The sequence below is a fragment of the Propithecus coquereli genome, unplaced genomic scaffold, assembly GCF_000956105.1.
Source record: "Propithecus coquereli isolate 6110/MARCELLA unplaced genomic scaffold, Pcoq_1.0 Scaffold358, whole genome shotgun sequence".
Classification (NCBI taxonomy): domain Eukaryota; kingdom Metazoa; phylum Chordata; class Mammalia; order Primates; family Indriidae; genus Propithecus; species Propithecus coquereli.
Genome location: NW_012149263.1, coordinates 693780 through 706087, shown reverse-complemented (window position 1 = coordinate 706087; position 12308 = coordinate 693780). Strand labels below are relative to the sequence as shown.

At 50.9% G+C, this 12308-nt stretch overlaps 2 protein-coding genes across 2 annotated transcripts in view; both read right to left on the bottom strand.

Annotated features, from left to right (window-relative positions):
* Positions 1–596: 596 nt before the first annotated feature.
* On the bottom strand, positions 597–3877 carry PDCD2L (programmed cell death 2-like). Its single transcript, XM_012651482.1, has 4 exons — positions 3729–3877; positions 3446–3612; positions 3265–3325; positions 597–974 (listed from the first exon to the last, which is right to left on the bottom strand). The coding sequence occupies exons 1-4, from the start codon at positions 3834–3836 to the stop codon at positions 597–599; spliced, it is 714 nt and encodes a 237-aa protein (XP_012506936.1). The 5' UTR covers positions 3837–3877.
* A 2919-nt stretch (positions 3878–6796) lies between these two features.
* GPI (glucose-6-phosphate isomerase) overlaps positions 6797–12308 on the bottom strand; it is a 23702-nt gene continuing 18190 nt past the window's right edge. Inside the window, exons 10-18 of the mRNA XM_012651534.1 lie at positions 11695–11755; positions 11272–11315; positions 10978–11130; positions 9920–10049; positions 9689–9765; positions 7777–7905; positions 7481–7556; positions 7328–7394; positions 6797–7217 (exon numbers count right to left, since the gene is read on the bottom strand). Coding sequence (XP_012506988.1) covers positions 7085–7217; positions 7328–7394; positions 7481–7556; positions 7777–7905; positions 9689–9765; positions 9920–10049; positions 10978–11130; positions 11272–11315; positions 11695–11755 — 870 coding nt within the window. The 3' untranslated portion in view covers positions 6797–7084. The remainder of the gene's footprint in view (positions 7218–7327; positions 7395–7480; positions 7557–7776; positions 7906–9688; positions 9766–9919; positions 10050–10977; positions 11131–11271; positions 11316–11694; positions 11756–12308) is intronic.

Here is a 12308-nt window from a genome sequence, read left to right as displayed (position 1 = left end):
CCTCCCAGAGTGCTAGGATTACAGGCGTGAGCCACCGTGCCCGGCCAAGAGTGCTTTGGTTTATAAAGCCTTTCAATATGTATTCTCTCACTTGACTCCCAAAATCATCTGATGAAGTAGACAGCAGAGATATCAGGATCCCTCCCATTTTACAGGTGAGAACTGAGGATCTGGAAGGGTCTCCAAGGTCCTGGGCCAGTTCTAGAGCCACAGCCAAGACTCAATAAACAAATGGTATTTTTCTAACTCACCTGTCTCAGCTATAAAGATATTTAAAAATATAAAAGACGGTTAAAGAGGTAGTAAACACATCTTCTGTAAATGCATGGCATCTCTAACTTCCGTCCCTTCATCCACGTTCATTTTCTCGATGACACTTAAAAATAGAGCAGTGTTTTCAAGCTAACTCAAGGTTGGCTGATCAGGAGATCCCCTTGTCTCTGTCTCCTTTTCCTATCTAAGAGGAGTGAGCAGAAAGGTCCTGCACACGCAAGTTCTGATTGAAAAAGGTTCCCCGGGTCCTGGGGCAAAGCTGAAGGGTACCTACCGTGCTGCTTCCTGACCAAGTCCCCTCTCAACCTCAGCAGCAAACATTCTCACCTTTGGGAAAGCAACTGTTCCATGGCAATTCCTTCCCTCTGTTGATAGTCCCTCAGCAGGCTGTGGGCATGATCCAGACTGACAAAGTCCCTGTAATCGTCCTCATCTGCAACACAGATGTAGTAGGGCAGGAACTGTGGCACCACAGTGGACAAGGCCATCTGTTCCCCAGGAGGTACAGGATGAGCAGCATCCCGGACAGCATCTTGCAGGTGGAGGTGCTGGAGCTGAGCAGTCCAGTCTACATCTTTGGCACCGTTAGAATCATTTCCAGAATCCAAGGTAAGCTGTGGTGAAGGCACCTCCTCAATGTCACTTCCCCAGTCATCGGCACCTTCACACCAGTCCTCAGCTGCAAAGCCACTCTCCTGTTTCTGGAAGAATATCGAGTGAATGGCGTTCAAGCACGCTTGGGTGATCTCTCCTATTCCTTTGGCTTCAGCCACCCATCCCTTCACCCTCCTGAGGGAACCTTTGCACCAGCCCCTTTCCCTCTGGCACGCTCCAATTCAACGTTCTGGACCCCATCTACTGAAAAGCACAGCGGAGGTGACATAAACACTTCTTTCCTTTTCAGGAAAGTGTGGCAGACGTAGCATGGGGTTTCTTCAACCATCTTTCCCAAAATCTTTCTGTTGTACTTCACGCATTGCAGACACTTAGCCACTAGGGATTCAGACATGATCAGAGGTCTGCCAATCAGGTCCACTAGAGAGATACACAAACTTGCGACAGAGTGAAGTGGGAAGAAAAGCCATCGAGCAAAAGGCAGCCCGTCTGTAGATACAGGTAGAGCAAGGTTCTGGAGCCAACAGCTCTGTGACAAGGATGGCTTCTAGCTCCCCTGACCACGCCTAAGCTCCCAGACTGCAGGATAGGTAGCATAGCAGCTCCTTGACAGCCAGTTCTGAGCCGTGATTCTGGAGGTCATTCCTGGAGCTGCTTCCTCCAACCTATCCAATTAGATAGTAAAAAACTAATTCCTTGTGTTAGGTGTACCTCAGCTTAAAAGAGCCAAAGTATAGTACTTTTCTGTTATCTGCAATCAAACCCTGCCAAGCATAGGCAGCCACATCATCATCGTCATCTTTTTACTCCCAGGATTACTAGTACTATGCCTGGCACACATCAAAAACTCAGTGTACACATAAAGATGCATTTACAGGCAAAAGGAGGCTGAATTTTGTTCTGCAGCTACCAACTTGCCTGACTTTTCAATTCAATAAATACAGATTTCATCGTATTAAATGTTTGTTATATACATATATACCAAAATATATTTACTATAAACACATATATATGACACATACATCTATATACACACCTGTGTATTTTCCCAAACAGAAAAATCAGTAAACTATTGTGTCTTAAGACCTTCAGTGTAAATTTACAAAAACAACTATATACATAATGGAATACTCTTCAGCCTTAAAAAAGAAGGAAATTCTCTCATTCTCCATGTGACAACATGGATGGAAGTGGAGAACATTATGCTAGGTGAAATAAGCCAGGCACAGAAAGACAAAATGCAGTACTGCCAGACGAAGTAGCAAACGTAACAAGCCATGTTTGCTCCCCTCCCCCCACCCCCAGAAATCAGCATAATTTCACAAAGTCCCAGACTCTGTGACAAGGTGCAACGCTCTAGAAAGCTGCTTTGAAGACAAAACAGGATACAGCATGTGGACCCCACGTCTCTTGTCTGGGTCACTATGTTCCTTAAAAGATAAATGAGTCCTTGCCTTTTCTTGCACATAACTTCTGATGGGGTTAGTAATTAGACTTCTGTAACCTATAACCAGATGTATTCTTATACCCAAACCTTGATGTGATTCTGCTTTAATGTAACTTCTGAGCAAGTTGGATGTGATTTTGCAAGTACTGAACAGCCGCCACCTGTGGCCTGAAACACTGCTTTGAAGCAGTCTGCCAGAACTTCTCCTGGGCTGTAGGCCCCGGTCTGCAGTCCTCAGTAAGACTTCTGAATAAAACTAACTTTAATTCTTTACACGCTTCATTTTTTTCCTTTAGTCAACAGCATGTACTCACTTACAAGGGGAATCTAAAACAATCTATCTCATAAAAGCAGAGAGTAGACTGTGGTTACAGAGGCTAGGGGTGGGGGGAATGGGGAGATGATGGTCAAAACCCTCAGGAGGAACATGACGGGGTTTTTTAGTTCTATCTCACGGTATGGTGAATATAGTTAACAACAGAGTACTGCACAATTCAAAATAGCTAAGAGTAAATTTCAAATGTTCTCACCACGAAATTAAGTATTTTCGGTTATGTTAAACTAGCTTGATTACATTATGCCACAACCGTATTCACAAATCATAACATCATTTTGTACCTCATGCATTTTATACATAATAAACTGTTAATTTACAGTAAAAAGAGAGAAAAAGTTGAAGAAATCCAGTAGGAAGTCTCCATCTCCTTTTAACAAAGAAGTCAGAAACCATAAAAACAGACTGAAAGCAAAAAGTAAATAAATAAAAGAACTCACAAAACCTTAAGAAAATAGCATCTTATGATTCTGAAAAAAAAAGCCAAAATCCTTGTACTACAAAGAGCACGACGTAAAAGTCTGTCCTAAACGATATCCTGGAGAATACCGTGAAATTCCAGCAAAACATAACAAGCCAATCACAACCGCTTTACCTGAGCGTCCTGTGCCTCTTTCTCTCGCACCTGCAGGCACTGGGAGCGGAACACCTTCCAGCTGAAGGGTGAAGACAGCGGCCGTGAGGGTTCCACCGCTGATTTGTAGCCCCCCGCACCCCGGCCCGGCCCGGCCCCTCGGAATAACATCCTGGGAGCACCTCAGGACTTCCCCGCCTACCTGCGCGCCCCGCCGTCGCCGCAGGTGGGGCAGGCGCAAGCGAACACGTGCAGCAGCCGATGAAACGGGGAGGCTTCCAGCGGGCAGTACACCTGCACGACCAGGGCGAGGGGCTGCCCGCAGCGTTCGCACCGCGGCCTCGGCGCCGCTACGGCGGGCAGAGCATCCTGAGGGCAGGGGAGGCGCTCAGACCCCGACTCTGCCCCACCGGAACCCCGCCCACTCCCTCACTCCACACCCTTCGCCGGCACCCGCCGACCCCAGCTCCGGCGCCCATACTCACCGGAACGCCGCCCAGCTTGCTAGCAGTCCAGGCGTCCGGCCCCGTGGGGCTGCCGTACACTGCCGTGTCTCGAAGCCCGAGCAGCACTGGTTTCCGAACGGCCGCCATGACCGCCGGGCGCCCACAGGAAAACGCGAACTACGGCAGCCGAGAGGGTGTGCCGCTCTGCGCACGCGCGCCGCCTAAGACTGCGCGATGCCCCGCCCCTTAGTGGCAGCCCTTCCGGGGTTGATGAAATTTAGCTTTAAGGCCGTTGGGCTGGGTCTGGAACCGCACAGGCGGCTGCGGGTATCATGGGCTCAAAATCCAGAAGCCCCAGGCATTATGTGCTTCCTAATGCGGTGCAATAGGAAGTACACACCATTTACTATGAGGTAGTCTTGCCACAAAGCTTTCCTTGAAAATAAAAATTTTAGGTGGGATAATGGTATTATCCCTCATTAGCCAGAAGAAAAACAAGAAAGCTCTTAATTATTAGAGATACACACAGAAATATTTACAGATGAAATGATATCTGGGATTTGCTACAACATAATGGGGAGAAGGGATGTAGCTGCAGTAAGATTGACCATGTGTTGTTAATTGTTGAAATTTGGTGCCAGGTAAATGAAGCTTTATTATACTATTAAACTTTTATATGTTTGAGATTTTCCACAGTAAGGTTTTTTAAATGCCTGCAGCACAATATGGGTGAAATTCAAAAGCATCATGCTAAGAAGCCAGACACAAAAGGCTATGTTCTGGTAAAGCCAAAACTTTAGGGAAAGAAATCAGATCAGTGGTTGCCAGGGGTTGGGTTCAGGGGACGGGGATAACCGGCAAAGGGTGTCAAGAACTTTTTAGGGTGAAGAAAATGCTGTGTATCTCAATTGTGGTAGTTACACACCTGTATACATTTGTCATCACTCAGGAATTGTATACTAAAGACAGGTGAACTTTATTACTCATAAATTATACCCCGGTAAACCTGACTTTTTAGAAATGCATGTTGCAGCTGGTCCGAAGGTAGTGAGTTATCTCAACTGATTGTTCACTGTTACAGATCGAACTCTTTGTTCTACTCTTTCACCCCTTCTCACTACTGCATTTGACTAGTCTTAAAAAAAAAAAAAAAAAAAAAGCACTATTTCAGGATTACAAAGGGTGCAAAGGAAATGTATCTTTTCAAGGACCTACACCTCAAAGGAGGAAGCACCAGCCTTGGAATGTGTGGCTCCAGTTCCACGAAAGACCTAAGATGAGAGTTTACTCCTCATTTATCACTCTGCAATGACAGCTTTCAAAGGCTCTGTGAAGTCTGACCTTGATGTACACCTCAGGTCTAGCAAAAGATGTTGGATAATTTGGCAGACATGTATTATTTTAGCTGATGTTCCCCAAGATATTTTTAATTGTTGCAAGAAATAGACTCCAAAATTCTTATTCTTGCTGACATAGCAAGACATCCCCCAACAATTAGTAGGCTCTCCCCAACATCAATCATCTGTTTCCCTCATTGTACAAGGCTTGTTGTTGAAGGCAAATTTTCAGATGTTAATTGTTACCGCGGGGATAATGTACAAACAATTCTGGCATTCCAGAGGCAATTTAACGTCAAACTTGCCACTGATATTATTGTGGAGTCTTGGAACAATGTAACCAAAGACTGATTACATGTGTGAAGTATTTGATTTAATTCAAAATTGTGTAGGTTTTGCACTTTCTGATAAACTTGCACACATCAGCAAGTTGTGATACAGTGTGTATTTAAGGAAGTACAGAACAAAGATGTTAAAAGCTGCTTTAATCTCCCACTGAAGACCTACCTGTTCAAGACTTATAAATGGCAGTCATGGGACAAGTGGAAATTGCAAGTGATGACAGCGGCAGTGATGAGGGGCAGAACAAGTCAGGGCCAAGGGACATGTAGCAATTGATGTGCCAGTTCCTCCTGCATAACGAAAGACATGGGACTTGGCACCCACCTACCGAGCACAGTGGTCACACTGCAGATCCTTCACATGAAGCCAAGTTAGCCTGAGAGGTCTCTGCCCTTCTCTTGCTATAGACTTTTACTGTGCTGGCTCCTTTGTGATAGAGCAAGTGCTTCTGACAGGGTAAGGCCTCTACTTTTCATCAGCTGCGTTAAGAAAGGGGGTGGGTCAACAGGGGCCTCAACAGAGCTTGCTGGGCACAGAACATCTTCCCATTGCCTCTGCAAAGGTCAGGGAACTGGGTACTTTTGGAACCAAAACTAAAAGATAAACCAAAAAAGCTCCCCCCAAAACGAAAAACATCACTTTACCAATAGAATGATGAAAAGTGTCAATTTCTTAGCATTATTTTTAATGGACATTTGCATCTGTGTGGTCACTTTCCGTAACTAGGGTATTCCCCACTTTGAGTCTTGTAGGTGCAGTTGGCGTTCTCCTTATAGGAGCAGAAAATACTAGTCCCGGCTCTCCTGTCTCGAGGAAGGCACGTGACCAAGCCAGAGTGGAACTTGGATGTGGGTGACCCAGGAGAGGATGGGGGCAAGGCAGCTCTGAGGACAGGATTGGGGGCAGCCACTTCCCAGCCCAGCTTGTTCTGTAGCATCATCTGGGGTGTAGGTGCTGGAAACCCAGCCTCTTAGCCGGGCACATCAACTCTTTTAAATAAAATTCATTTTCTGCTTTATTGACCAAAAAATATTATTAATATCTTGAGTAGAAGATAAAAGGGCAATTTATTCAAAGCTCCTGTTTTCAATACCCACCTTATAAAAGGGAAGAACTGGCTGAGCATCTGGCTAGGAGACATTGGCCAGGAATTCACCCAAAACAGACATAATCTCAATGCCGTTTTTAAAACCACCCAGTGAACAGCAGCATAGGATTTCTCCAGGCACACAGGTGAGGAATGAAAGGTGGTCTTGGGATTTGATTACATTCTCCTGTCCTTGGGCCCCACTCTCTTCTCCACTCTAGACCTGCTCACTCACCACTTACAGTCAAGAGTCGCCAAGACACAGCACTCCTCCCCCTGCGCACTCTGACTGCTACATAAAGCACCATCGCAGGAAAAAAGAAGAAGCTGGGCCTACAACCTCCTTCGTGGCATCTTTATTTTTCTACCCAGGATGTGAACAGTGTGAACACGGGTCAGAAAAATCAGCTGCACCGAAACACTTCAGCCAGTTGTAAACCAGTGGGAGAGCAGATGGACATGGAGGAGGCGAGGGTGACAATTCCACACCAGCATCCCCCAGAGGGCCTGTGGTCCAAGCCCGCAACCAGACCTCTGGGCAGGGAAGGGCAGGACCATGCAGTGCAGGTTCTGGCACGGAGGGACAGGAAGGAGCAGGGACAACAGAGGCTGCAGCTGAGATGAGTTTATTAGATTCCGGCCTCGCGCTGCTGCTTGATGAAGCTGATCAGCCCGTTGGTGGAAGAATCATGAGAGGTCACCGGCGCGCTACCATCAAGCTCGGGCTCAATTTTCTTAGCCAGCTGCTTGCCCAGCTCCACTCTGCCATGAAGGTGAGATTGAAGGGTATGAGGAAGGTTCCAATAGTGCTGGTGAAATCCTCCAGCCCAACCCAAAGGCATGCACCACCCTCTCCTGAGCTGGCAACTCACCCCCACTGGTCAAAGCTGTTGATGTCCCAGATGATGCCCTGGACGAAGATCTTGTGCTCATACATGGCTGCAGGGGGGGCAGACAGTGCACGTCAGGGGGTCCCCAGCCCAGCCCAACCTATGCCATGCCAGGACCTTCCCCCACTCACTCACCAATCAAGGCTCCAAGAATGAATGGTGTGAGCTTGGTGAACACAATAGAGTTGGTTGGGCGATTTCCTTCAAAGACCTTTAGAAAACACCAAGGAATGTCCGCAAGTCAGTCCTAATCCCCAAACTCCCAGAAGAGAAGAACATCCTGCCCTAGGGGCTAAGATGTGTAGATCTGTGAGGACAGACCCTTCCACTGTGCAGGACCAGCCAGGGACGCCATGGTGCCCCTGCCCGGGTGCCACAACTTCACCCCTGCTCCAGCAGGCTACCCCACGGCCAAGTGCAGAAGGGCTGACCTTATGCGGCAACAGCTTCTCTAAGTCCTCTGGACTCTTTCCCGCAGCCTGCAGCTCCTTCCGGGCCTCCTCCGCAGATTTCCCCTTCATCAGGGCTTCTGTCTGGGCCAAGAAGTTGGCCAGGAGGATCTGACAAGAGACACATTATGCTTGAAAACACTGTGTGAGCTTCAGGCAAAGAGACAAGACGACCTGGCACTTCTCCGTGGGGGTTAGTCCCAGCCAGGTTCACTCGCTGCATAGCTCAGTTGGAGAGAGGGAGGACAGTGGGTTGGGGCACATCTGATGACATCAGAAAGTAACAGTGCTATTTTTTTTTTTCTTTTTTTGAGACAGAGTCTCACTCTATCACCTGGACTAGAGTGCAGTGGCATGATGACACCTCACTGCAACCTCAAACTCCTGGGCTCAAGAGATCCTCCTGCCTCAGCTTCTCAAGTAGCTGGGACTACAGGCATGCTGGCCACCATACGTGGCTAATTTTTTTCTATTTTTAGTAGATGGGGTCTCGCTCTTGCTCAGACTGGTCTCAAACTCATGAGCTCAAGCCGTCCTCCCGCCTGGGCCTCCCGGAGTGCTAGGATTACAGGCGTGAGCTGCCACGCCTGGCCACAATGCTAACTACTCTTTAAGGACTATGTTCTGCTTGCAAAGAGTCCTGCTAACAATTTTAACAACATCTGTCTTTTAAGATCCTGAGAGGGTGGCTGGGCACGGCGGCTTGAGCTCAGGAGTTCGAGACCAGCCTGAGCAAGAGCGAGACCCCGTGTCTACTATAAATAGAAAGAAATTAGCCAAACAACTTAGAAAAAATTAGCCAGGCACGGTGGCCCATGCCTGTAGTCCCAGCTACCCGGGAGGCTGAGGCAGGAGGATCGCTTGAGCCCAGGAGTTTGAGGTTGCTGTGAGCTGGGCTGACGCCATGGCACTGTAGCCCAGGCAACAGAGTGAGACTGTCTCAAAAAAGAAAAAAGTGAAAATAAAAAAGATCCCGAGAGGGAGAGGCATCATCTCTCTTCTCTAGTTGAGCCTCAGTTTCCTCAAGTTAGCAGTGGTGGATCACAGAACCACAGAGGGGAAGAATCAGAATTCAATCCCGGGTCACTGACTCCGAAGCCTGCGCCACAGTAATCCTGTGCTGTCTGCACACCCTAAGACAAGGCACAATAAATTCTCTCTGAAGACTCTGTTAGGCTGTGAACTGGATGGTTTCCCACGTGCTTGACAGGCAAGATCCCGGCTCCGTGATCCTCACTCCCTGCTGTTCTGCCTGTGTATGTTACACTACACACAGAAAAGGTTTTATAGATGGAATTAGGTTATGAACTTTGCAAAAGGGGATGTTTTCCTGGATTGCCCAGTGAGCCCAATCTAATCCCATGAGCCATTAAAAGTAGATGAGGAAGGAAGAAGAGGAAGGCAGGACACTCAGCCAGAGAGATGCCACAGAAGCGGCAGGGGAGAATCAAAGACTGAGAAAGATTCAATCTGCCATTGCTGGTTCTGTGATAAGGCCCCGAGCCAGGGACCTTTAGAGAACTGAAGATGATCCTCCGCCAACAGCAAGGAAACTAGACCTCGGTCCTATAACCACATGGAAACGAGTTCTGCCAACAACCCGACTGGGCAAGGAAAAGGATGTTCCCCCTCAGTCTCCAGAAGGAAACGCAGTCCTGCCAACATCTTGATTTCAGCCTGTGGGACTCGAAGCAGACACACAGCAGCCCTGCTGGACTTCTGACCTCTAGAAACTCTTAAGTGAGTATTCCTTGAAGACACTAGGTTTGTGGTAATTTGTGATGGCAGGAATAGAAAACGAACGTAACTGCCGACCAGCACATCAGATCTGAAGAGGTCCAGGTGTGACGTGAGCCTAAGGAAGCGCGAGGCAGGTCTGGATGGGGGCTCTTACCTTGTGATGCAAACCCTTCCGTATCGGGTGCTGGGTCTGGACCGGGATGAGAAAGTCACAGGGTATCATCTTGGTGCCTGTGAATGGCACTGTGGTCACCCACATGACCCCAGCCCCAGGGAGCTACCCCTGTGGCCTAGAGGAGAGCACTGACTTCAGTGAGAAGTCCCCGCTGGCAGATCCTTCCCCTCCCAGAGCGAACCATCCCTGTCCAGGCCAGACGGGCCCTACCTTGGTGGATGAGCTGGTAGAAGGCATGCTGGCCATTGGTCCCTGGCTCCCCCCACACGATGGGGCCCGTCTGGTGGTCCACACGGGTGCCGGACTTGGTGATGTACTTCCCATTGGACTCCATGTCGCCCTGGAGTGGGGACAGAAACCCAGCCCTCTACCTGCGAGTCTTGTTCCTTCATGCGCTGTGCGCAAGTCCTGCCTCGAATGCTCCGGGCCTACCTGCCCTGCCCTGGCCCCGAGAGATGGGGACTGCACATGGGCGCCCACAGGCATGACCCTCTGCCTCCCTGCACCTTGAGGACACAGCCGCCCAAGCTTTCTGGATTAGCCCATCTGCAGGAAGGACCCAAGACCAAGAAAAGGTGGGTCTGGAGGTCAGGCAAGGACCTCCCTGAAAACAAAACTGGCCACAAAATCTTCAACTCATTTCTTAAGGGAGGGACAGGCTGGGGTCCCGAGTGTACAGCCGTTGAGGGCTGTCACTTTGACTGCACACTAGGCACTGGGTACCAACCCAGACCCTGGTCCTGGCAACCCTCACCCAGGCAGCTGGGACGCGGAGAGCCTTGGCCCCTCCTTCGATCAGATTAACCTCCAGGGCTTGGTGAAAGTCTGCGGCACCTGCCCAAAGGGGCTCAAGGGCCGCAGAGCCTACAAACCAGATTTGTACTAAACAAACGCGGGGACAGAAGTGGACAGGCTTCTGCGAAGGGAATCCGACCGGGAGAGGGGCCACTCAGTCTCCGGGGCCCCGGAGACTTCCAGGGGGCAGAGAGCTGTGTAGCCCAAAGAGGCACCAGGCTGGATGCAGACGTGCTCCTGAAGGGACAAAGGCAGTGCAGGCGGAAGGGGCCGTGACTCACAACCCCACCCTGTGGCAGGCGTGCACAGTGACGTCCAAGAAGAAATGACCCAGCTGAGACACACTCCCTGATGACCCGATCGGCTTGATAACCAGTCATGCTCCACTCTGGGGGAGCTGGCGCCTGGCCTCCCTGACCTCCCGGGTCCCCACGGGCCCTGCTGACTCCACAGCTGGGCGTGGCAGCTGGTACCTGCTGGAAGTAAGCGGCGAAGCGGTGCATGTACTGGTCGTAGGGCAGCAGGGCCTGCGTCTCGCACCCGAAGCAGTTGATGTACCAGATACCCAGCAGGGCCAGCAGGACAGGGGCGTTCTTCTCCAGGGGTGTCGTGCGGAAGTGCTGGTCCTGAGACAGGAGCAGGTGGGAGGGAGCTGAGCGGCTGCCCGGGGAGGCGGGGAGGGAGGGACAGCGGGGAGAGAGGGAGGCGGTGGGACCGACACACTCTCTGGCCAGCACTTGGCAGAGAACAGGAGCCTCAGCACTCACCATCCAGTGAGCCCCCGAGAGCAGCTGCTCGAAGTTGTCAAACCCTGAGACACAAGAGCAGAGTCAACAGAAACAGCCATGCCCCGCGTCCTCCAGGCAGCGCGCAGCTTCCTCGGGACCCAGAGAAGGCTGCACAGGAGCCCGAAGACAGGACGCGGGAGGACTCGCGCCTGCGGAAAGCCTCTATCGGCAGAGCTGGCTCTGGGCTCGGGGACGGGAACCAGACAGGACTGCAGCTGCAGGGGCAGGAGGGCCAGTCTGCAAACTCTGCGGAAACCCAGACCTTGCTTTTGGGCCTGAAAGAAACATCCTAGCCAACTGTGTGGACAGCACGGTGTTCAGGGTTAGGCCCCCACCCCGACCTCAGGCTGCAACACTGTCTCCCAGGGGGCTGCGAGACGCAGGGACACACGACACACTCACCCACGTGCAGGGCGATGGAGAGTCCGATGGCTGACCAGAGGGAGTAGCGTCCTCCTACCCACTAGGAGAGACGGGAGAAAGTGCTGAGGGAAAGCAGGGACACCCCGCCCCCCGCCCCCCTGCCACCAACTCCTCTTCGGAGAGCGCTGCTTTTCCACAGGTGCAGCTCGGAGCGCCCGGGCCCAACCCACATCCGGGCAGCAACAGCAGGCCAGGCGCTGGCAACTCTCTGGGCTGACCACCAGGGCAGACAACACGAGGACTGACAGAGCCACGGACTCAAATGAAGACCTTACCATGGCTTCCCTGACAGGCCTGGGCCCCTCAGACACCGGCAGACCCAGGGCCTCACACCTGTGCCCTGCCCACCTTCAGACACCGGCAGACCCAGGGCCCCATACCTGTGCCTTGCCGACCTCTGCAGACACCTGGCAGACCGAAGCCCCATACCTGTGCCCTGCCCACCTCCTTAGACACTGGCAGACCCAAGCCTCATACCTGTGCCTTGCTGACCTCCTTAGACACTGGCAGACCCAAGCCCCATACCTGTGCCTTGCTGACCTCTGCAGACACTGGCAGACCCAAGCCCCATACCTGTGCCTTGCTGACCTCTG